The following is a 25,919-nucleotide window of genomic DNA, read 5'->3' on the forward strand; positions in this document are numbered from 1 at the left end:
ATTATCCCACGTAACCATGGTGTAGAAAGTTCCCTATATGGAGTCGCTAGAGCTACTCGAAATAATGTCGAGGCTCTTTGCTATTAGACCGTTTAAGACCTTAAGAAAATGACTAACGGTACTTTGTAAATAACTTAAACTATGATTATAAACAATATAATTTTTTTAAAGGATGTTAATAAGAATTATAAAATCATAACAAATTTAATTCACAAAAGATAACTTGCAAACGGAGCTCGTATAAAACCAGTATATACTATCTAGCTGTTTCAAGAAGGTTATTTTGCGTTATTGTAGAGAAAAAACACAAGTCATCACTTAAGTAATTTATTTAAAATGAATATTTTTACAACAAAACAATAAAAAATAACAATTGAAGAAACAAAAACACCTATTAATGTAGATATAAGTTGAACATCATAATACTCAACCCAAGACATATGTGCTGAAGGTGCTTGAAGATGTTTCGCTCCTCCGTGATGTAAAACATACTCAGTCCACCAAACAGCTTGATCCAGGCCACTATGACGTTGGTCAGACAGCAAAGACCGAAATCGTAAAATATTATTCTTAAATCTGAGAAATAAACACAATGATAATAAGTGCTTTACTTTATATATATATACTAGTGGACCCAACAGACGTTGTCCTGTACACACGTCTTAAATTTGAAAAATCTGTCCAGCCGTTAGGAGGAGTTCACTAACATACACATGAGCAGGAGAATTATATTATATGGACGTAATTGAGAATCTAAACCAATCTCAAATTCACTGAAACAAACAAAAAGTCATCAAAATCGGTCCAGCCGTTTAGGAGGTAGTTTAATTGGGAATCTAAACCATTTTTGAATCCACCCGAATACAGATATCAATCTCAAATTCACTGGAACACACAAAAATCTCATCAAAATCGGTCCAGCCGTTCAGGAGGTAGTTCAATTGTGAATCTAAACCATTCTCGAATCCACCTGAAGACACACAGAAAGTTTCAATAAAATCGGTCTAGCCGTCTAGGAGGAGTTCAGTGACATACACACGCACACAAGAATTATATATATAAAGATAAGTGGCAAGTTCCGAATCTGAAATCTTGAATTAAAAATAAAATTGCAGTGTATATTATTAATTAAAGTAGTATTTTTACGTATATTTAGTTGATGACTATAATGAATATTCGTTAAGTTTTTTAATATTTTTGTCCTAGTTTCTGAAAATCTATGAGACGACTACAACGACTTTGAATGGGATTTTAATAGTAGAATCAAAGAATTATATAGTAAATCATGAAATTGTAAATTAAGCTGAGATAATTGATAAGATTGCAAATTATGAAAAGTCTAACCATTAGCTGACGTATAAGAGGAAATAAATACAGAAAATCAATTTATACCTAGCACCATTCAAGACAGTATGTATTGAATCATTAAGTTTTTCTTTATCCAAAGTGTCCATTTCTAGCCTTATGCCAATTTTGTGGTGACGAATTTTCTCCACATTATACCATTGGTCGATAAACATTGGTATACCGATTAGAGGAACACCAGCATGTACTGCCTCTTCTATAGATTGAAGACCACCTTGTGATATAAACAGTTTGACGTTTGGGTGTCCTAGAACGAAATATATCACATAAAAATTAATTAAAAGGTTATTTAATTATTGATTTGTATTGGAATTCGAGAACGTCAAATTTTCAATTAATCAATTTTTCGCTTGGTTTGCAAGCAAAGAGAGAATAATTTGGAATGGATTAGGCAAGAAGACAAATTCAAATTTATATAAATTTTTTTTCAATCTCTTTTTGGAAAATTATAACTTTATCGAGAAAAAATGTTTCAGATATGAAATGTACCACAGCCTGTACCTCACAAACTGGTATGAGAGCTAGCAATGTCGGGAAAACATGAATGACCGGTCGTTATGCGAGCTATCTTCTCTTTCAAATCAGACCTATTTGAAAGAGAAGATAGCTGGAGGCTTAACAATCCAATAACTGTCAGGCAAATTGGCCTACCCGAAATTTCTACCGAAAACGTTGCTAGCTCTTAAATGAAATATTTCCTATCAATTATTTTAAATTTCGAAACAAATTAGTTTGTTTGTTACTTGTATTCTGTCTTATATATTTATATTATGCCTTCTAATATGAATACATGGCAGGGTTTTGTAAATCATACTTGAGTTTATTATTACTGGCGAATTAGAGGCAAGACTACAGATTTAACCTTTACGACAACTACGGAAGACACAGACCACGTAACAGAAGTGAATACTTCATCAAGGTGGGCTTAATAATACTAAAATATAATTTTGGACACCGAAAAGTGATGTATAGATATGAGTCAGCAGCAACTAAAGCACTTAAGAGAGTACTCTATCAAGACGGACACAAAACGGCTTTAACAACGGTTTAAACATGTGCACTGCAACGGCAAATTGTAGAACGTATGGACGTGAAAGGGGTCACTGATAGAATAGGTAGGATACCGAGGTGGCAATTTGAAATAAAATTTACGTTCGCGAATAGACAGTATTAAAATGTCCCGGGTCTATAAAGTCGACTGTAGTTTCGGAAGCTCAACGGATTAAGGAACACATCAGCGCAGGCAAAAGTAACGATAGTAAGAAATCCGCGATAATCGAACACTTGCTGAAAGCTAGTATGAACCACTGGATCGAGTTGCATTACCCACGGGTGATTTCTGCTGAACGCCAATACATCCAACGGCTTGTTAGAGAAACTATTGAAATTAAAAAATCATCTGTGGTCTTCCTCTGCCGGCCAAATACAACAAAAATTCTCGAATGTATGGACGTCCTTAGTAGTGTGTGTCGTGAAATAGGAAATCAAAGACAGTAACGAATTAGACGACGTGTGGACAGATTGATGTACTATTAGTTTCAAAAGTCAATTTGTCACCTTCTCGCCATCTCCGCAGTTCTGCCGTGAGTACGAGTACTGAAATTGTATTGAAATATCATCATCAAGATCAAATAAATAAAAGATCTATCTCATGTTGTGTGTTCTACAAACAATACAGACGCCTAAATAAGAAAATACATATATCTTAATAAAAACCCCAATAATAAAAACTAACTTTGATTTAATTTACTTTAGAAGGCAAAATGTTATTTATAAAATTTATCCGTTTCTCTAAATATATGTCCAAGCAAAATGCTAAAATTACTAAATAGATGCAGGGTTGGTATTTTTGCTGCTCTAAAGTGTCAACGCAGACGACGTCGTTGCAATAACTATGCCTTTGATGCATAAGTAAGTTCTATAAACCTTAAGCTCGACCCGACTTGGCGATGGAAAAAAGATCATGGCCGTCACCAGAGATAAAGAAATTCCTAAAGACGTACTTACTCAGAATATCTGTTTGTGGAAACCATTTCGACATCTTTATATTTCCTGATAAAATAGGAAATTTATCGTTGTCCCATTTCCATAAGACATCGTACTGTAAATTTGATAATACTTCCTTAAAAATTTCAAACTTTTCTTGTGGCAACTGCGACCATTTTACATTTGTTCCGAAACTTAAGTAAATTACTCCTCGTTTGCTTGAATCCAAATACGTTTTCAGCTCCTATATAATAAAACAGTAGTATTTAATAACTTAAATTATTATTCATTCAACAACTTCGTGTACGTCACCTATTACACGTGTGATAATTATAATAATAAAGGAAAGGCATGTTATTACATGCATTTGATACATTGATGAAATAAAGTCTTTGCTTCATTAAATTTCCAACAGACTTAGGAATTAAAGAAATAATTAAAAAAAAAAACGAATAAATGTCATGCAATTCGATTACCTGAGGAAGATCCTTCTGAGTTTTGTTATGTATTCCCCACATCGAAACTAAGTTTAACGGTAGCGGTTGGTTATCGTACCAAATAGGATGAGAATTAATTGATAGCATATGGACATTCTTCCTCAAAATGTCATAATTTGTAGTCTGGGGGGCGAATAAAGGAAGGAAATCTCTTACTTCTACTGATTCCAATATAAATGAATTATATTTCATAACCCAATCTTTGTATATTTCATACACTTTTTCCCAAAAAGATAAATCATATAATTTCTGATGCAAGAAATTTGGATAAAGTAGAGGATGTGTGGGTGCTCCTATGGTTTTATCAGTATCAATCCACAATCCAAATGAACTAAATTGTATTACCGGTGCATCAAATAGATGTGAGTATATCAGAGATGCTCTTGCACACATTTCTAATAATAACAAATCAAATTTTACGTTTTTATTATCAGTAATAAAATCGTTTATTTCCTTTGTAGTTAATTGCGTTTGTATTATTTCAGTAAGCAAACCATTGATATGGTTGATCTGGTCTATAATAATATCACTTCTGGCATAACTTTTATCCACAGTATTTTCTGTATAAACGCCATATGATATATTATGTACATCAATTTCTCTTAGATTTTCGGGACATTTTCCAGGTGAAAATACTGGATCAGCAGTGATAACTGTTACTTCATGACCACGATGTGCCAATTCTTGTGTCAATGGCCGAAAAACAATTTGATGGCTAATAGAAGCGGTTGGAAAAACTGCCAATATTCTCGAAGTATTTACTTTCGTTGTAACCATTAATAATAACATGAAAAATGTTTTAAGCATTTTTACTCGCATTCTTTTTGAAATAATATTGGTTTTATATAGCTGTGATATCATCTACAATATCTATTGTGAGACTAATTAGAATGCCATGCAACATTAACAATTTTGTAGCAAGTACAAATTTTCTTATTACTTTTTTTTTGATGATAGTTATATGACAAGATTTCATAAGTTCTATGATTAAAATTAAAATATAGTATATCTGACACTGAACTGTATACAGAAGTAAAACATGATTAATACTTTTAAAATATTAAATATTACATTTACTTATAGTATAAGTTAACAACATTTTAAATACCAGTGAATATAACCACGGCACAGAATAAATGTGGAGATATTACCAAGACTTGTTTATGCATATTATATTCTGTTAACACTTGAACAAATAATTTCAAAAGTACAATAGCTGCATAGCTGCAACATATTTTAACACTAACTTTTGCCCGCGATTTTATTGACTATCCCTATTATATAACTAGCCGTTCCTGCCCGCTTCGCTGGGTGAATTTTAAACGGAAGGAACGTGGAATTCGAAAAATAAGTAGCCAGCCAGTGCTTCGGTTTCCAGTAGCCTTATTGAGGCGCGAATATAGTTCTTTGTGCATCCTCTGCGTCTCTGTGCCCCACGGGCGACGTGTCTCTACAACAAAAGGCACAAAGATGTGAGACTCACTGAGACCGACATAGTTGCGACGCTTGCTGTCTTCGGCAGTCGAAGTAGCAGCCCCAATATCAACTGACGTAACTTGGGCATAAGAAGGAGCCAGAAGTGTGTCGACGCAAGTCGCGTCCCACAGCAGAGCCCTTCCCCGTGCCCAAGCCACCAGAGTCATTTCATCAGGGCGCTTGCCATCACGGTGATAATACAACCTAGCTATCCAACGCGAGAATGCTGCCTTGGTACGCTCGAGGAGGCAATACCATGTTATGTGCTTTTTAGCATAAATTTTTAAAACAAGACCCATCGATCTTGAAAAAAATTTAAAACAGAAAGAAAAATGCGAATGGTAAAACTGTAATTCGGAAACGTCCACTTTGAAAAAGGAATGGTTTTGTTTTTGTAGTTTTTTTTCAGCCAATTCTTAAAAGAAGGTTACCGACTATAAAGTTTTTATGTACAAAATTAAATTCTCTTTCGAGTTCTTTTTATTTCGAAAGTATATCTTGTGAACTTAAAACGTTATCCCAATTTTAAAAGTGTGATACTTACTTTTGAAGGCCAGTGTATATCGTTACGAAAAAAAGGTTAAAGTGATGAAACTGTTATTATTGGTACGATATACGGACCCAAATTGCCTGGATCTTAAAATAAGCGGAAGCCTTGATCTTGTTATTTTTATACATATTTCAATAAGGTATACGAGACAATTTGGACTTACTAGCTACAAAGTAAAACCGGTAAGCATGGTCCAGTTTCATTAAGTAGACGTAGACACAGCTACTCGTGACTAAGTTTATGCAGATGATATGCGAATGAGCACGATCCATTGTAATTTGCATAATTTCTAGACTTTAAAATATCCTTGCTCATAATTTTAATAACACTCGACGAAAGATTAAACGTACAAAAATATAAGAGGTATAATTTAAAGCAATGATACGTTGTAAATTTTAACACAATTCTATAATTATTTCAATGATTTATATAAACAACTTATAGCACACTAGCTGCCCGGACCTTTAACAGAACGAAGTATCGTTCGTTGTTCGTTGTCAAAAGTTAACAGAAAAAAAAAAAAACAATAAATAGAACATAGGTATTTCCGAGTGATTCCGTTACTAGCCGACTTCAAAAAGGATGAGGTTCTCAATTCGATCGGTATTTTTTGAGATTTATGATCCGACTTACGTAATTCTTATTTAATTCGATGCGGAATAGATGCCATTTGGGCCCTTAAAAATTTTACATAGTTTTTCATTTTATGAACATTTGTTATGAAATTTTTTGTTTTTTAGGAGTTTTCATTCAGGTTGATTTAATATCATTATTACTAACTGACACTAAAAAGTAAAAAATAAAAGAAAAGTATAAAATAACTAAAATTTAATTTAATACACCCCTTATGCAAACCTTTAATATTAATAAAATACTATTATTAGTATGTGCTACATATTGATAGCTTTGAAGACGTTATTATATGTTTCAACATGTATTTTAAATCTGCAATATCTTCGAAAATATTCATTTCATTTACATGCAGTAAAGGGCCATATTGATCTATATTAAATGCAAAATGTATTAAAAGCACTTTATTGTATAAGGATTAATGCTGTAATTGCTTAAAATCGGTTCGTAAATAAGCCATTACTGCTCGTAAAAATTAAAAAATGTTTATTGTGTCTGTTTCAGTCCAATTTTTTAAGCCTCGACGAAAGTTTTTACACGTTTAATATACAAATATCCGGACGACCGAGCCTTGCTCGGATTTTTAAGAATGTACAAAACTTGAACAGAAAAAAACTAATAGGACATCTGGATTCGAACCGGGGTCTTCTGCTTTCCGGATCACCCAATGTCCCATCTGAGCTATAATAGTCTTGTATATAGTGGCGAAATTTACCTTTGTATTCTAATGTTATTGTAGCTGTTTCTCATTCAAACATGGATAAAACCATTTTTTTTTAATTGAAACCTAGCTAGATCGATTTATCACCCCCGAAATCCCCTGCATACCTAATTTTATGAAAATCGTTGGAGCCGTTTCCGAGATTCAGATTATATATATATACAAGAATTGCTCGTTTAAAGATATAAGATAACAATAATTTTTCAACTGGTTTGATACGACTTATAATTTTTTTTAATTGTTAATTAGATGGTTACATTTTTGTTTCGATTGTCTTGGCATATATTATTATATAGCTTTGATTATATTATTTTTAATCTTTAAGCATTAGTAGTATTAAGCGTAGATAACGCAATATTGTTAAAAATCAGCGGAACACGTGGTTTAGAATACATATATTATAATTCTTATTGTATACACATAATATATAACACTTAATAACACTTAATATATAACTTATTGTCTACACATGTATTTGTATTTCTGTTTGTGTTTTTCCAATAAAATAAATAAATCATCCATGCTTAGATAATTTATACGTCTAGATAGAGTTTCTTACTTTTCGACAACCGATAAAAACAGGCCAGGTATATTAGTTTAATGTGCGCGACAAGCTACGTCTCACTCTCGCGATTTGTATGATACTTTGTGTTAATGTGCATGTTTGCTCAAAATTGAGGTTGTTTCTAAACTCATTTTTTTCGACGTTTTCACAGCTGTCACAGTCCACCAACCCACCTATCACAACATTTGATATATCTAATATATTAAATTCTCATCGTGTGTGTAGTTAAACTCCTTCGAAACGGCGTGACCGATTCTCATGAAATTTTGAGTGCATATTGGTTAGGTCTGAGAATCGGACGACATCTATTTTTCATCCCCCTAAATGTTAAGGATGGTCCACGAATTTTTTTTTTAATTATTTTTAATTTGTTTGATTATGAGTCAGCATTAAAAAATACATACAACTTCAAATTTTCACCCATCTACGAATATATATCAACAGTTACTTTTGTATCGCGATTTTAATATCGGCAATACAACGTTTGCTGGGTCAGCTAGTGAATATATAAGAAATCAAAAAAAAAAATTTTTTCTCTATTTATTTAGGGGTTAAAAAATATTAACGTCTGTTGATCGTAAATTATTGCTCTAACGCCTTTTTATATTTTGTATGCAAGCTGTAAATATAATATCATGTTTATTTATTTATTTAGCTACACTTACAGCTATGCACATCAGAACACTGACAATATAATATTTTAACTAAGCCATTTTAGATATGTTTGCCATTATTATTACAAGTATACGCAGTATTCTCATATAAAAACCAATTACATTTTTTATATTTATCGCTGAGATCTTGAACGTAAGTATCTAATGCTAATATAAATGTATATAAAGTTGACAAATGAAAGTATTAGAATTTTACATTAAAGAATACGATTGAAAATTTATTAGTTGATGTAAACCAAGTGCTCAAAAAGCATCATTTGTTAGGCATTTGAGAGTCACCCAATATATCTAAGTATGGTTTCCTGTATTTAGCGATTAAGTTACTGTAGGACATGCAAAATCTAGCCAAGGGGTGATGAAAGCCTAAATTATTTCCAAGCCGCGGTAAAGAGAAAAGCTTGGTGGTGGGACGCCGGGGATTTTTGAAGGGAACAGAGAGTCTTATTTTCAATTATAATTCAGGACGTTAAATTTAATTATTTGAGATTTTATACAATGTTTCAAATATTAATTATTAATTGATAGATTATAATAGATACATACGAACTTGATGATAGATTATTCTTCATTTAAGTTATTTATTGCTGTGTTTTAATACGTAGCAGATGAAGTTAAGAACGGAGAAAATTAAATTGTAAATATCAGATGGTTTTTATGATAAACCATTTCAACAAATTATTTTTTTTATTTGTGTTAATTATTTATTAGACATTTAATTCAGTTAATCAATATTACCAGTGGGAGGCTCCTTTGCACAGGAAGCCGGCTAGATTATGGGTACCACAACGGCGCCTATTTCTGCCGTGAAGCAGTAATGTGTAAGCATTACTGTGTTTCGGTCTGAAGGGCGCCGTAGCTAGTGAAATTACTAGGCAAATGAGGCTTAACATCTTATGTCTCAAGGTGATGAGCGCAATTGTAGTGCCGCTCAGAGTTTTTGGGTTTTTTGAGAATCCTGAGCGGCACTGCATTGTAATGGTCATGGCGTATCAATTACCATCAGCTGAACGTCCTGCTCGTCTCGTCCCTTATTATGTAAAAAAAAAATCTCAAATTGACCTTATAATATATATAACTCTTTCGATAAAGAAAAATCTAATAATAACTTCAATAGCTGTGTGTAAAACTCACAGAGCTCACTCCTTTTTATTTACCTATTTATATACCTTACGAATATACACTGGCCTTCAAAAGTAAGTATCACACTTTTAAAATTGGGATAACGTTTTAAGTTCACAAGATATACTTTCGAAATAAAAAGGACTTCAAATAAAATTTAATTTTGTACATAAAAACTTTATAGTCGGTAACCTTCTTTTAAGAATTGGCTGAAAAAAAACTTCAAAACCAAAACCATTCCTTTTTCAATGTGGACGTTTCCGAATTACAATTTTACCATTCACATTTTTCTTTCTGTTTTAAATTTTTTTTCAAGATCGATGGGTCTTGTTTTAAAAATTTATGCTAAAAAGCACATAACATTAATTATTTATCATGCCTCTTTCAGTTGAAGAATGTGCTAGGATCATGGCTTTTCTGGAACTAGGCATCAGTATGCGTCGCACTGCAAGAATGGTGGGTGTGACGGTACGAACGGTCCAGAAGGTAAAGCGAAGGTACGAATAGACTGGACACCATCTGAGGAGACCTTGTATTGGCAGACCCAGGCGTACCAGTGCCCGAGAAGATCGTTATATTATTTCCACTGTGTTAAGAAATCGCCACCAAAATGCAGTTGAAGTCCAGCAACAGCTACTTCAGACCCGGAGGGACTACATTAGTGACAGTACAGTGAGAAGAAGACTTGCTGAAGCAAATTTGAAACCCCGAAGACCAGCGAGTTACCCAAAACTCGAGAGACAGCATCGAGTAGCGAGACTGCGATACGCCCGTGAACACATGCAGAGGGATGAATAAGAATGGTCAAGAATTTTGTTTGCAGATGAGTCTCGATTCTCCTTTTACACTTCTGATGGAAGGCGAAGTGTTTACAGGCGACCTGGTGAGCGATACCTTCAAGCCTGCATCTCAGAAAGAGTCCAATACGATGGAGGCAGTGTACATGTATGGGCTGGCATATCTTCAGAAGGTCGCACAGAGCTAGAGCCATAGAAAATGGCACCCACACTGTGCAAAGATATGCTCAAGAGATTCTCAATGAGTATGCGGCGCCGTATTTAGCAAATATGGGTGATGGATCGATGCTGATGCATGATAATGCCCGGCCACACACGGCTCATATCGTACAAGAGTATATTCAGGAGGTCGGTATCAGCCATCACGGCTTGGCCATCAAGAAGTCCTGATCTCAACCCGATTGAACACGCCTGGGATGAGCTTGGGAGGCTAGTCAGAAATCGCAGACCACCACCTACTACCCTCAGGGCACTAAAGCAGGCCCTGGTAGAAGAATGGGAGAATATTCCCCAACATCGGCTCCGAAACCTAGTGTTCAGTATGCCAAACCAGCTCGAAGCTGTAATCAGAGCTCGAGGAGGCAATATCAGTTATTAAAAATTAAATAACATGTAATACATTTTAGTTGAATTTTTTTACACTAAACAAAAAATGTCTATTTTCATTGTTTTATCTTTTTTAAGTTAAAAATGGTATCAATGTATAATTTTTGTTTCTAAGAATTAAAGCCTATAAAGATTGCAACAAAACGTTTTTAATCTTAAATATCTACAAATGGCAAATTGGAAACGTTGGTCTAAATTTAGAAATGCTAACAATTGTATTGCAAAAAGGTCACACAGCGGCATGTGGAGAATTAAGTTTTAAGTATGTAGGCACTCCCAACACGCTCGAACGTTGTAAGACGTCCAAAACTGTAGATCATTGTAATAGTGTATCAGTGTAAAAAAACGATCAACCCTTACAATATTATTGTGTTTTACTGAGTCTGTGAAATGAGCAATGATTAGGAGATTGGCGCTGTTTATACAGATTTAAGTAAGGCCTTTGATAAAGTAGATCACATCTTACTAATTAAGGAGCTAAAAGAGGCATACTGCTTCTCAAAAACTATTGTTGAGCTAAATATGGTGAATAATATATAATTATTAACAGTCAATGAGACTGCAAATAGTTAGGCTAAGTGAGTATTAAAGTAAATAACTTCAACAAACATAATATGGCATGCCTCAAAGCTCTTATCTAGGACAACTACTGCTTACACTACTTAGACGATATTTTGAAGATGTTCAAGAAAAAAATATGATTTTAAGCAGATGATTGATGATGATGAAATTATATCGTACACTTACTTAGTAGAGGACTACTAGGAACTATTTACTAAATGACATCCATCGTATATTGTTATCGAGCAAAAATATTTTTATAGAATTTTATAGGAAACGTCAGAGTAAATATTATATTGATGGCATATATACCAATAAATCAAAAAATAAATAAAATATATACGGCCTTACAAATAAACTTGGTACAAAGTTATAACTGATGATAAACAAAGAAAATGCAAAATGGTTACAATATCGTTGACAACACTGTCAAAACTGATAATTTTGAAGTTTTCCGAATGACAAGCTGCCTTGCAAATAAATGCGGGAAACGTTATACGTCTGAACAAACCATTCGTAAGCAAAATGTCTACTTGTAAACATTTTACATAGTCTTGGTTAATGATTAGCTATAACTTTATGCCAATTTTATTTGTAAGGCCGATAATATATATAAATGCTGTTGATGTTATAAATTGACGGGGAATTGAAATTTTATATACATATTGACAAAATTGCTCACACAAGTTTTAAAATGCTTGGGATTTTGTTTCGAAACACTAAGGATTTCACATCAATTTTGAATTACTATTCAATTGTCTTTACACCTTTTTTCTTATATAAATTAATAAACTATCAATAAGATAAAAAATAATTGTAATATTAGGTGTTACTTTGCGAAAATCCATAATAAGCAAAATGGTATCAGTTGTCTTAAGTAATAAATTTGCTATATTTTTCTGTGTGTTTTGACTGATGATGAGATGTTGAATTGTCAAACTCTGGAACAATACGCTCTCGTTCACCCATCCAACTTGTTTAAACATTATATAATAGTAACAATTGTGGAAATATATGTTGTGGAAGTTAGGATATCATCCCCACCATCTGGATGTGTGGCGGTCCTCCACAGTGCGGTTTTCAAGGAGCTATCTTCCACGTACTACAAGCTGTGGAATGAAATTCCTTGTGCGGTGTTTCCGGGACGATACGACATGGGTACCTTCCAAAAAAAAGCGCGTACACCTTCCTTGAAGGCCGGCAACGCTCCTGTGATTCCTCTGGTATTGCAAGAGATTGTGGGCGGCGGTGATCACTTAACAACAGGTGACCCGTACGATCGTTTGTCCACCTATTCCATAAAAAAAATTATACATGTGGCAGTTTTAAGAAATATTCTTTTGAACCCTTATAATTTGTATAATATATCTAAACTCAACGTACCTGTAGGTTAAAAAGATACCTATTAAAAATTAAATGTAAAAATTAAAAATAGTCGTTGAATTAAGTGTATAATATCAAGTAGTGAAGCTTTTTTAAAAATGAAATTAAGAAAAATACAGATTTTTTCAATGCCCAAATTAATTAATACACATTTTATAATTATTTCATTTACATTAATTAGCATTGCTTAGCAAATTTTTATTAAAATTGAGACATTTGTTCGCGTTCAGTTCTTGTGCTGTCAAACTTCATATACATCAAAGTTTGTATCTTACACTAAGTAATTTAGACTTATAGTTCTAAAAAAACATGATAAAATTGACTTGATTGGAGCACCAATAAGCAACAATTTTTTTTGAATTTTATTCCTAAGTAGTGAGTTGAGTAGTTTAAGAGTTCGTTATCTATATATATAAAAATGAATTGCTGTTCGTTAGTCTCGCTAAAATTCGAGAATGGCTGGACCGATTTGGCTAATTTTGGTCTTGAATTATTTGTACAAGTCCAGAGAAGGTTTGTACAAGTCCAGAAAGGTAAATAAAAAGGAAAATTATCGAAAATAAATAAATAAAAACAGAAAATTTGTTTTATCCTTTGATGTGTCCCCCGTCGTTCAGAAATCAAATTGAAAGAATAGTTAAGAATTAATAACTAATTAGAATCTTTGTATCTTTCCAACTTTCTCAGGAGGTAAAAACAAACTTAATTTTAGCTACCTATAGTTGGTAGTTTAACTACAGTTGTTAACTATGATGGCAATACCACGTTTGCTGGGTCAACTTTGTAGTTTAAATTAATAGTTGCATATGTGACTGAGAAAAAAAACTCTCAGTTAAAATCCTTTCAAAATCTGACCAGCGCAGCGGTTATAAATATTAACAGATCAAAATTAACCCTTCATCGATACAGATTCTGATATATTCATAAATCATTCACAACCCAACCATCGTGGACAGGGATTATATTCACAAAAGGATAATAAAATAACACTTAAACCCGCATAAATTGCAGATATTAACAATTGAGACTGACCATTTGAAGCTGTGGCCGACTCAAGAGCACTTTACAGCAGATATTCTCGAACAAAAATGACACAGGATTGCCCAACGTTTCAATAATTCCAACCATTACCGGAAGGGACAGTACATTAGGATTCTGAATATATTTGAAGTACTGTTCTCAACTGACTTCAAATACAAGAGGAGGTTTTCAATACGACTGTATTTTTTTTCTGTCTTAACCTCTTTATATCGGTTTTATAGACCAATCGTTTTTATTTGTTTAAAAAAAATCAAGCATTTGCATACAGATGTTTTCATTTGGTGAGAGTGAAATTGATAATAAAGACCATTAACGGCCAGTGGAACTATATAAACGTTAGTTTCACCTGGAAACATAGTAAAATTACGATTACTAGCCAAATCACGAAGTCACGAGGCTTGCAGAATTTATCGCGTTATTTATAACCTAGGTATTATAAAAAAAATCATTAAAAGAAAAATTTATTAGATACATTTACATATATACTGTTGCGTCTCAATCAATTCTTGATACTGTTGTTTAATATTATATTCTTATAAATAGACACAAGCGAAATTTCTATAAATTCAAAGCCGGCCCTGCTCTTTTTAACCGACACACAGATATCCTCCTTAGCTGATTCATCTTACCTCTCATACCCAGGGTATAATTTGGAACACTCCTTTATACCCCAGGCTGGCGTGTGCGTTTACGTCAGGGAGGATGTCTGTTCGCAACGCCTGAGTTTTCTTGAAGGACAGGACCTATCCATCATTTGGCTGCGTGTAGACTGCGATGACCATCCGCGAATCTACGCATGCCTGTATAGGTCCCATAGCGGTAACGCAGAGACTGACTGAGATCCCCACTGCAGAGATCGTGTTTCTCGGCGATTTTAACGCCCACCACGCCGAATGGCTAGGCTCACGTACCACCGATCATGCAGGGAGATCTGTTCACGACTTCGCCTTAGCATATGGTCTGACACAACTGGTTATTGCGCCAACGCAAATCCCAGATGTGCATGATCATACACGTTCACTGTTGGACCTTCTGTTGACCTCACATCCGGACGGCTACCTAGTTTCCGTTGACCCTCCTCTGGGATCGTCGGACCACTGCCTGATCCGGAGCACCGTGCCGATCACGCGCCTAACACGGCCCCGCTTCTTAGGCTGTCGCTGCGTGTGGCACTATAGGTCAGCAGAGTGGGACAAGATGCGGTGCTTTTTTGCATCCTACCCGTACAGGCAGATCTGTTTTTCGCTGGGAGATCCAGATGCCGCTGCTGATACTGTTGCTAATGTAGTACTGCAAGGTATGGAACTCTTCATTCCATCCTCCTCTGTGCCTATCGGTGGCAGGTCCTAACCATGGTTTGACCGCTCCTGCAAAATGGCCTCTCGCCGAAAGCAGGAGTGCTATCAGGCTTTGGTCAATGCGGTAGTATCTAAGGATGTAAATTCCAGCGAACTTAAAAAACACTTCAATCATGCCTCCAGATCCTTCAAAAGAGTTATTACTAACGCGAAGTCGAAGCACATTGGCAGAATTGGTGAGAGACTTGCACGCCTTTCCTCGGGAACTCGTGCGTTCTGGTCGCTCGCCAAGGCTGTCCAAGAAAACTTCTGCCAGCCAGCCATTCCGCCACTGCACAGGGATGATGACTCGTTGGCCCATGACGCGAAAGAGAAAGCTGATCTCCTGGGCTCCCTTTTCGCGTCCAACTCGACTCTGGATGACCAAGGTGCACCACCACCGCATATTCCGCGGTGCAAGTCATACATGCCGGAGGTAAAAATCCGGCATGGCGCCGTGCTTAAGGACTTCTCACCTTGGACATTCACAAATCGAGCGGGCCCGATGGCATTCCCCCGATATTTCTGCGGTCCTAACCCGTCTTTTCCGGATTTCCTACTCATCAGGCGTAGTCCCGAAATTATGGAAGGCGGCTTTAGTGCACCCGATCCCTAAGAAAGGTGTACGCTCAGATCCGTCCAACTACCGCCCCATTGCCATTACCTCCATTTTCTCCAAAGTAATGGAGTCGATCATCAACTGCCAGCTCTTGGGATACCTAGAGGGGCACCAGCTGATCAGCGACTGCCAGTACGGTTTCCGTCAGGGTCGCTCAGCTGGTGATCTTCTTGCATACCTCACCCATAAATGGGCGCAAGCGGTTGAGTCGAAGGGAGAGGCGTTGGCGGTGAGTTTGGACATAGCGAAGGCCTTCGATCGGGTGTGGCATAAAGCGCTTATAGCGAAACTGCCATCCTATGGGCTTCCCGAGAAGTTGTGCAAATGGGTCACTAGTTTTTTGGCTGATCGGAGCATAAAGGTTGTGATCAACGGTGCATGCTCCGACTTAAAACCCATAAACGCTGGTGTCCCGCAAGGCTGCGTGCTATCCGCTACGCTGTTTCTTCTGCATATCAATTTCAATTCAATTCATTGCTATGCGGACGACAGCACAGGGTATCCTTCCAACACCGGCCGTGCCAACATGTCCCGGGATAGCGTCGACGAGAACCGGAATAAACTTGTGTCTGAAATCGAGATGCTTTGCAAGGTCTCGGAATGGGGCCGACAAAATTTAGTCGAATTCAACCCCAAGAAGACACAAGTTTGTGCGTTCACCACTAAAAAGTCTCCCTTTGTCGTATCCCCTCGATTCTAGAACACTCCTCTAACTGCCACAGCCTGTATTGGCATATATCGAGCGACGTTCAGTTCCGTGGTCACTTGGAAGAGAAGGCTAAACTGGCCTCAAAAAAGCTTGGTGTACTCAGTAAGGCGAGACATTACTTCACTAAAAGCCACCGCCTGCAACTTTATAAGGCGCAAATTCGGCCTTACATGGAGTACTGTTCTCACCTCTGGGCGGGTGCTCCCCAGTACCAGCTTCTTCCATTTGACCGCATATAACACGAAGAGCGGCTCGAATCATCGACGATCAAGTCATCTCCAATCGGCTTGATTCTCTAGCATTGCGTAGAGATGTGGGTTCTCTCTGCATCTTCTACCCCATTTATCACGGGGAGTGCTCAGAGGAGCTGTTCGGGTTGATTCCAGCGGTCGAATTCCACCACCGGACATTACGTGCAAAGTACCAACCGCATCACGTAGACGTCTGGCATTCCAAAACCGCGCCTTTTGTCCGAAATTTCTTGCCTCGCACTGCCACTTTGTGGATTCAACTATCGGCAGCGGTCTTCCCGAACAGATACGACTCAGGGACCTTCAAGAAAAAAGCATACTCCCACCTTAAAGGCCGGCAACGCATTTCTTGACACACCTGTTGTTGCGGATGTCCATGGGCGGTTGCCTCACCTCTCGCCATCCCGTGAGCCTCTTGCCCGTTTGCCCCCTCTCATGTAAAAAAAAAAGACTATATACACATGAAAGAATAATAATAGACAATATAAACTTGTCATGCCTATTACTCGGCTAAGTCGAGTTAGTAAGTCTTTATTTTGGGCACTGTATATTTTGCTTTTACACCATGATCCCAGGAAATTTACAAAACAAATGTTTTACGAAATTTAAAAATATAGAAAAAAAGATGTTTAGAAGACATTTATGTCTGAAAGGATATGAATCGTAGATAAGGAATGGAGCGACCGCTCAGGCTTTTAATATACTACAGGTCACTGGGCAACTTAGTACGAAATATATACCCACGACCTACAGAAAAAAAAATCAATAGGATGTGTAGATAAATGTCTGCAGTTCCTAAATATGTATGTCGCATTAATGTGGATAGTGGGATTCAGGCCAAAAACGAATAAAGAAAATTTTAATATTAAGGTTTATAATTAGACATTTTTCTCAGGTCGGAATAATACACTTAAAATTCTATTTTAAATAATTTTGATCAAATTTATTTAAAGTGTACGAAGAAAAATATTTATGAAACACCTTGTTTACGTATTCTTACAGTCAAACAATCAATAAATGAATGAGTTTTTATATGAAACTCAATATTTCCGAACTGAATTAATTGGTCTTTGGATGACGTTAATAGCATTAATACCTAAAATCGCGATGAATTACAAAAGCGGCGAATAGATCTTGTATGTCGAGTCAAGTGGCGTGGAAACAGATAACACGGATTTATAACATCGACCCATTAAGCGTTTAGCTGCATGTAGGTTACACTTCTGTTTGCGTTAATTTTATTTAATTAAATGAAAGTGCAGTTATTTTGGGTTAATTAATAACAAAAGCATAATAAAAACATTTCTTGACAGTTTATATATAAAGCTTATATTTTTACAAAAAATTATTATATATCTACAGAATATGAGAACAAAATTCATTTTTTCTTTCCATTTCTATTTTTTATAGACAGTGCGAAAAAAAATCACCAAAATACCCCTAACTTTTACAATTGGAGCCAAGCTAATCATGCAATCTCAATAAAAATTGTACTAAAATTTATTAATTGTAACCCAATACTATTTAACTTGACATAGTTTTGTTAGTTTTGTAAAGAAAATTTGTTTGTAATAAATTAAAAATGCTTCTAATTCTCAATTAAAACTATTGCGATCGAGCGATAGAGGTAACCTAGCTCCGCTCAATTTCTCAAGGTCATTTGGTCGGTCCCCAGCCTTAAGCTAAATATATGGCGTTCCCCTACAGTGTAGGTTTCAACATTCTACCACCCATAAACAAACTGTGGAATCAAACTCCTTTCGCAGTACTTCCATATTGAATACAGGCATTCGAATTTCACTCTTTAACTCGCACACACGCAAGAACGCACACACACACATTCATCTTACATATTTTTTTCATTAATAGTACATATACTATGTGTTAATTATTCATGTGTGGGATGATTATGTTCAGTTTCAATCTTTAGTTTAACGTGATTAAATAACATACATTCAAATATACAACCGTAGGAGCATAATATAATAATTTATTTCTTTTAAAAACATAGGTTTACAGCAGCTAGTGGCCGGAGTCACCTTTTAGGCAAATAACGCCTGTACCAGGTGTCTCCACTCTTCCATTTCAGCAATGTCTTATTTTTAACAAAAGTTTTATTGACATGGTAGTGAAATAATAATAAAGTTATGAAATGAATAAAAATTTACAGTTTAAATATTTGGTAAGATTTTTATGAACACCTTAACAATACAGCGACATAGATTTACAATAGTAAATCTATGTCGCTGTATTGTTAGATTTACTATTGTAAATCTATGTCGCTGTATTGTTAAGGTTACTATTGTAATGAAAAAAAAAACACTTAAGTACTTTTTTTATTATTAACTTAGATGATAAATGTATGTACCTATGTGTGAGTGTGTGTGTGTTTATGTTATATGAGTGTGGATAAATTTTCTGTTTACAAAAATTTCACACGGTTCAGACACTTCGTGGACTTTATTCAAAATAGGATTCAAAATCACTTATTGAACGTCAAAAACTACCACCCATTCAAAATAGACTGCCTCAGACCTGAGAAGGACGGAATTTATAACTAAAGAGCCTAAGGGCGCCCACTTAATTCCCAGTCTGTAGCTAAGAAATCATTACTATCATTATCATCATCATTAAGAAAATCATTTATGTTATAATAACACACAAATGTATTTTAACTATTCTTTTGAATTTCGTAACACATTTGTTCTGTAAATTTTCTGGTATCATATTGTTAAAGCATAACAACGGTAAAAGACTTAGTAACTTGACTTAACCAAGTAGTAGGCATGACAACTTATATTTGTTCCTCGTGTTAACATTATGATTGTCACAGTTTCTAGCAAATTCCTTACTGAGCTTATGAAAATATTATAGAACATTATCTAGAATATATTGACATGCAACAGTCAAAATGTTTATTTCCTTAAATTTAACTCTTAATTAACCGATTTCAAAAAAGAAGGAGGTTCTCAATTCGTCGGTGTGTTTTTATTTTTATTCTATGTTTGTTACCTCAGAAATTTCGACTGGGTAAACCGATTTTGATCATTCTGGTGCTGGTGCTGCCCGTATGGTCTCATTGCAATTTGGTATAAGTAGGTGCGCGACAAATGGACGATTAACTCAATATCGCTCCAATCAATGATTCTATTGTAATTGGAAAGGATATACTTCAAAGGTTTATGTATTATACTTAAAGTTTAGTGAGAGTTTGGTTTGGGATCCATGACAAAGTAACAGAACTCTTCAATTCTTAAGAGCAAATTAACGATACTCGGCGGAATCTTTCTTACGCTTTTCGTATATTTGAGTCACCTACCGTAACGTCTTTAAGCTCAAATAATTGTCGTAGTCAAATATGATCTGTGGCAGAATTTCTGTCTGTAACCAAATTGCAATGTGCTTACGTTCATTGCTGCACTGCAAAATTTAGATCTACACATATTTAGACAAATTATTAGTAAGTATACTTCAGATTCACTAAAAATAATTAAATGAAAAAAAGTAACAAAAAATCAACCGACTTCAAAAAAACTATTCCAAAACAATAGATATAATATGCACTAAAAAGTAAAAAATATTTGCGTATTTTTATACAATCTAATAATTAATCGAATTCTAATTTCAAATATTTTTATTTTTGGAGTCAGTGTCAGCCAAGGTAGGTTTGTAAATATATTATATATAATTTGTGTAAGAGTGTGTCAATATTATTATATAATTATATATACATAGTTGTAGCTGACTTGTGCTTGTGTATCACGCGCAACGGGACACGGCGAGAGGCGTGGGTGGGGCCGCGGAGAGAGGACACTGATCCAAAAAAAACAATAATTGTAACTAGAATTCGATTAATTAATTAGATTTTAGTGCATATTATATAAATTATCTTTGGAATATTTTTTTTGGAGTCAGATGTGTTTTTGTTAAATTTATTTTTGATTCTTTAGGATCTAGACCTAGTCCAAACAAACAAACAAAAACGCAAACATTCAGTTTCGTTTATTCAGAATTTTCAGTTCCTGCACTCTCATTTAGCTTTCACTCAATCTGTTTCTCAACTAATAACTAGTAGTTGGAGTACAAATTTGACATAGCAGTTACTTTGTTTCAGTTGCTGATTCACCTAAACAGCAATTGAAATCAATGAATAAAATCCCAGTTCTAAAAAAGAGAAATCCAAGACTAAGGATTACTAAGGTTGACGTATAAAAAACAACCAGACTCAAACAATCTTCTATTAAAATTTCCAAGCGGTGTTGTAAATACGTACAATATATTAACTTATACACATAACATTAAAACATTCATTGAAATTAATACCTAATTTTGTGGCAGTAATGTTCAAAGTCTGTGCCCTGTGCTGCCCCGGGGCGTAAAAAGAATAGGGTAGTCCCAGGTCCAAGGGTGTCGTAAGAGGCGACTACGGGCTTTTTGAAAGTGGGAGAGTCACGCTGCTGTCTTATGACGTCAGCACAATCGGACCAGACTCGTCCGGGTTATTTACCACACTCGCACAGAATACCGGCGTGAAGTAGCGGCCTAGTGCCGCTATGTTTCTCATAGGTTAGTGTCGAGGACCGGAGGCCATTCCCCAACGTCGCAGACCACCAGCGAACCGCCACGTTTGGTACTACAAGTCAGCAAATTGGGATAGGATGCGTTTCTTTTTTGCATCCTACCCTTGGGGCAGGGTTTCTTCCCTTCGGATGATCCTAGTGCCTGCGCCGTTGCAGTAGCCGATGTGATACTGCAGGGCCTGGATATTTTTATACCAAGCTCTGTAGTACCGATCGGTGGCAGATCACAGCCCTGGTTCGATGCGTCAGTTAAAGCAGCATCTGACTGCAAAAAACAGGCGTATTTAACTTGGGTTGCGGCGCTGGGCTCAAAGGATCCGAACTGCAAAGTTCTGAAGAGGAAATATAACCGTGCGTCCAGATTTTTAAGCGGCAAATCGCCCGTGCGAAATCGAAGCACGTCGTCAAAATTGGCGAGCAGCTTTCCAGTTACCCGACCGGAACACGTAAGTTCTGGTCGTTGTCGAAAGCTGCTCTTGGTAACTTCAACCAGCCGTCCATGCCACCGTTGCACATGAGAAATGACACCCTGGCCCATACGGCAAAAGAGAAAGCCGATCTCCTGTGCACTCTTTTTGCCTCCAACTCGACTCTTGACGACAACGGAAAAACACCGCCGACCATCCCGCGGTGTCAGAGCTCCATGCCTGAAGTACAGTTCCGACAGAAAACTGTTAGGCGAGCTCTGTTTCGTTGGACGTCAGGAAGTCGAGCGGGCCGGATGGCATTTCTCCAATCGTGCTTAGAACGTGTGCCCCTGAGTTGACGCCGGTGCTAACGCGTTTATTCCGGCACTCTTATTCAAAAAGCGTAGTCCCTGCTTCATGGAAGTCAGTCCTTGTCCATCCGATCCCAAAAAAAGGAGACAGTTCGGATCCAGCAAACTACAGGCCTATTGCTATTACCTCCCTACTCTCCAAAATCATGGAGAGCATAATTAACCGCCAGCTCTTGGTATACATTGAGGGTCACCAGTTGATCAACGACCGGCAGTACGGCTTTCGCTATGGTCGGTCGACTGGCGATCTTCTGGTATACCTAACACATAGATGGGCGGCGGCTATTGAAAGCAAGGGGGAAGGCCTGGCAGTTGGTCTGGATATAGCGAAGGCCTTTGATCGTGTATGGCACAAGGCGCTCCTCGCAAAACTCCATCATTTGGGCTTCCCGAGAGCTTGTGCAAGTGGACCTCCAGCTTCCTCACTGGGCGCAGCATACAGCTCGTTGTCGACGGTTATTGCTCGAATCCCAAGCCCGTGAACGCTGGAGTGCCCCAAGGCTGTGTGCTATCTCCCACGCTGCTTCTTCTGCATATCAATGATATGTTGGACACCGCCAACATGCATTGCCTTGCAGACGACAGTATTACAGATCCATTTGACCGCGTGCAACGCAGAGCAGCTCGAATTGTCGGGGACTCAGTACTCTGTGAACGGCTGGATCACTTGGCGTTGCGTAGAGACGTCGCTTCATTGTGTGTCTTCTACCGTATTTTTCACGGGGAGTGTTCCGAAGAGCTGTTCAACCTGATTCCTGCCGCCGAATTTCACTTTCGCACGACACGCCACAAGTTACGATATCATCCCCACCATCGGGATGTGTGGCGGTCCTCCACAGTGCGGTTTTCAAGGAGCTTTTTCCTCGTACCACGAAGCTATGAAATGAGCTTCCTTGTGCGGTGTTTCCGGGACGATACGATGCGACAAAGGCCGGCAACGCTCTTGTGATTCCTCTGGTGTTACAGGAGAGTGTGGGCGGCGGTGATCACTTAACACCAGGTGACCCGTACGCTCGTTTGTCCTCCTATTCCATAAAAAAAAAGTCTATTGTATAAGCTCATTAGAAGTAGTAAAATTACGTCACGTGCGAGACGAAAGCGAACACTAGGCAAGAACATATTGTTTTATCAATTGAAACGTAATTATTTAGCATAAATGAATAAAAATCACAAGTTACTTTAAACAATTCTGTTAATTTAAAGGTGTACTTACCTAAAAGACACTCCATACTTTTTAAGTTTGGATATGCTGTTTTTTGGATAGTTTTTAGTTAACACTTTGCGTGCGTGGCGTTGTATTCAAAGCGCGGTCGAAACAAAACTGAACGAAAACTTTGAGACTAATTGTGAGAACTTGTGAGTCTAGTTGTTTATTGTATGTCAATGCTTACTACGAATAGGTTGTCTATATTCCATATTCATTGTCATGTTGACTGTTTCACATAAGTTGCAATAAAATTCAGACCCTCTGTTCTGCATTATTTAATCAGCAATCAGTCGATATTTGGAGACTCAGTATACCGATACTACGTATGGTATTGAGGGTTGTGTTGTCAAAGAGCGGTGATTCTACAAATTGAATCGAATTATTGAGGTTAAAACGCAAAATTTGTGTTTTGTGTATTGAAAAAAAAAACATAGGTCGTACGTAATAATGATTCGATTATCCGCCACTTGTTTAAACACTAATTGTTACATAAAAGTAAACATTTCCAACATTAAATTATACAAAGTCATCGAATGACTCATGTAATGCTATCAATTTTACTATAATTTACATCAGGGTGTCTGTTACAGTCAGCGTCACTGTTAATGTTATAAACATTAACTAATTGACTTAAACATTAACTATTACAACTAATATGATACAAACCAGCCTACGTTTATCGTATCTTTAAATTAAAAAAAAACTAACAATTTTCATTCACCTTTTAAATTCATGTTGAATGTCAAATTTGTGGCGGCAAAGATATTAAATATATAGAGCGATCATATTTTCATGCAAAATAATTTTTGTTATGTCTGTTCTATGACATTCTTGAAAATAAGATTTAGAGGGGTTTTTATAACAAATTTTAATACCACCTATCCAAAATTCACAAACAAGCTAACATCTAAATAATTAACTGTAAAATTAAATAGAATAATATTCTAAGAATGATTTACGATTGTAACAATGAATATTCAAACAGTAACCGGACGGAGTAACGCCATAACTCGTCAATAGTTGCAGCGGAAGAGCAGTTTAGCGAAACTCTCTAAGCAGAAATCGATTCACTCGATTGTGTGAACCGTGTAGTCATTGATAGATTGACAGATGCCGACTATAATCTTGTAAAAAACGGAGTTCCACTACGTTTTAAACAACTGTTTGCTTTCAAAGTTAGCCGGATTATACTTCGTCGCCAATCGCCGTACTGTAATTACTACAGTTTCAAAATAATGCCAAATCACTGCACGTTTTATACTTAACTAAATTTCAATTTTTATTTAGGCAGTCTTGCTTCTTATTACGTACATTTTAACCCTCTTCTCCTGCCATTTTCCAAAATATATATACCTCATTCTCTTTGGAGTGTTGGAACTTATTTTTATGTATATGGGAATGTATTTTAAATTTCAAACGAATATGAAGTGAAATGAAATGAAAAATATTTATTTTGAAACGTATAGTACACATAAATATACAAATAACTTAAAATAAAACTTACAATGGAGACAAACAATAATAATATTTAATAATAGTTCTACAATCCATGTCAGATGCATGTAATTCAGCTAATTCAAATGCATTTATATGAATGAATTGAACATCATTCGAAAAATAACTTGTGTGAAAAACTGTAACAAAAAATAGTTGCCAGATCTCCATCACCGTGTTCTTTAAACTTGACCGTGAAACAAAACTGTAGAAAAAATGTTGATAACAAGCCTAGTCGAACATTCGAGTTCGATTCCTTCCTGCGTGAACGCAGCAAAAGATATAAACGAGGGTTAAACGAAATATCATTTGTTTTAAATGATAAGCAAACAAATGACTAGCAATAGCGCCGAAAAATCAGGAAATCAGAAATCAGCTCATAGAAAGTTCATATAGCACAGTATATTGTTATAAGTATGTACTATATTTCAATTTGGACAAGTTAAATAGGTTAGTATTTACAAAATACTATAAGAAATAAACAATATTACAAAGTTGTGTGTCCAAAACAAAAATGGCGGCAAAAACCAGTCAATGATTTTGTAAATTTTTGCGCTGTCGTCAGTCATCACTCATTGGCTCAACTTATATACTATGTTCAATGTATTCCTAATTTAATCAACAACGTCTTGCCACGGACGAGTAAAAAAAGAAGGATTCCGCGCCGTGATATTAGCAAGTGAAGCACCGTTATGCTAGTGTGTGTGCGGTTACGGGAGATACTAGTTACACAATTTTTTCTCCCTTAAATAATCATATATGGCCACAAATACTTAAATAGTATCGTTTTTACACTTTTTCACAACGCACGACGGAATTTTTAAAATATTTTATTGAAACGCAAACAGATCACTATCACAGACGATGGCAAATTTCACAATGGCGGCCTATCGGCCTGTAGTAGTGTAAATAATGTGCGTGGGGCTATGTATTTACACTTTAATCGGCTTGTTTTGGTGCTCCACTGTTATGT

The 25,919-nt window shown here is 36.1% G+C and overlaps 1 protein-coding gene across 1 annotated transcript; it reads right to left on the reverse strand.

Annotated features, from left to right (window-relative positions):
- Positions 1-313: 313 nt before the first annotated feature.
- On the reverse strand, positions 314-4,963 carry LOC126978685 (UDP-glycosyltransferase UGT5-like). The gene is made up of 4 exons (XM_050827689.1): positions 3,828-4,963; positions 3,373-3,595; positions 1,393-1,612; positions 314-576 (listed from the first exon to the last, which is right to left on the reverse strand). The coding sequence occupies exons 1-4, from the start codon at positions 4,707-4,709 to the stop codon at positions 315-317; spliced, it is 1,587 nt and encodes a 528-aa protein (XP_050683646.1). The 5' UTR covers positions 4,710-4,963; the 3' UTR covers position 314.
- Between the last annotated feature and the right edge of the window lie 20,956 nt (positions 4,964-25,919).

This window comes from Leptidea sinapis, chromosome 3 (assembly GCF_905404315.1).
Source record: "Leptidea sinapis chromosome 3, ilLepSina1.1, whole genome shotgun sequence".
NCBI classification, from domain to species: domain Eukaryota; kingdom Metazoa; phylum Arthropoda; class Insecta; order Lepidoptera; family Pieridae; genus Leptidea; species Leptidea sinapis.

What these genes read in the sequence shown, in the direction of transcription:
- LOC126978685 (XM_050827689.1), bottom strand. Translation starts at nt 4,709, where the DNA reads ATGATATCACAGCTATATAAAACCAATATTATTTCAAAAAGAATGCGA. An exon ending in CTCAGAAGGATCTTCCTCAG is followed by an intron (nt 3,596 to 3,827) that starts GTAATCGAATTG and finishes TTTATTATATAG; the next exon opens with GAGCTGAAAACGTATTTGGA. An exon ending in ACTGTCTTGAATGGTGCTAG is followed by an intron (nt 577 to 1,392) that starts GTATAAATTGAT and finishes TTTATTTCTCAG; the next exon opens with ATTTAAGAATAATATTTTAC.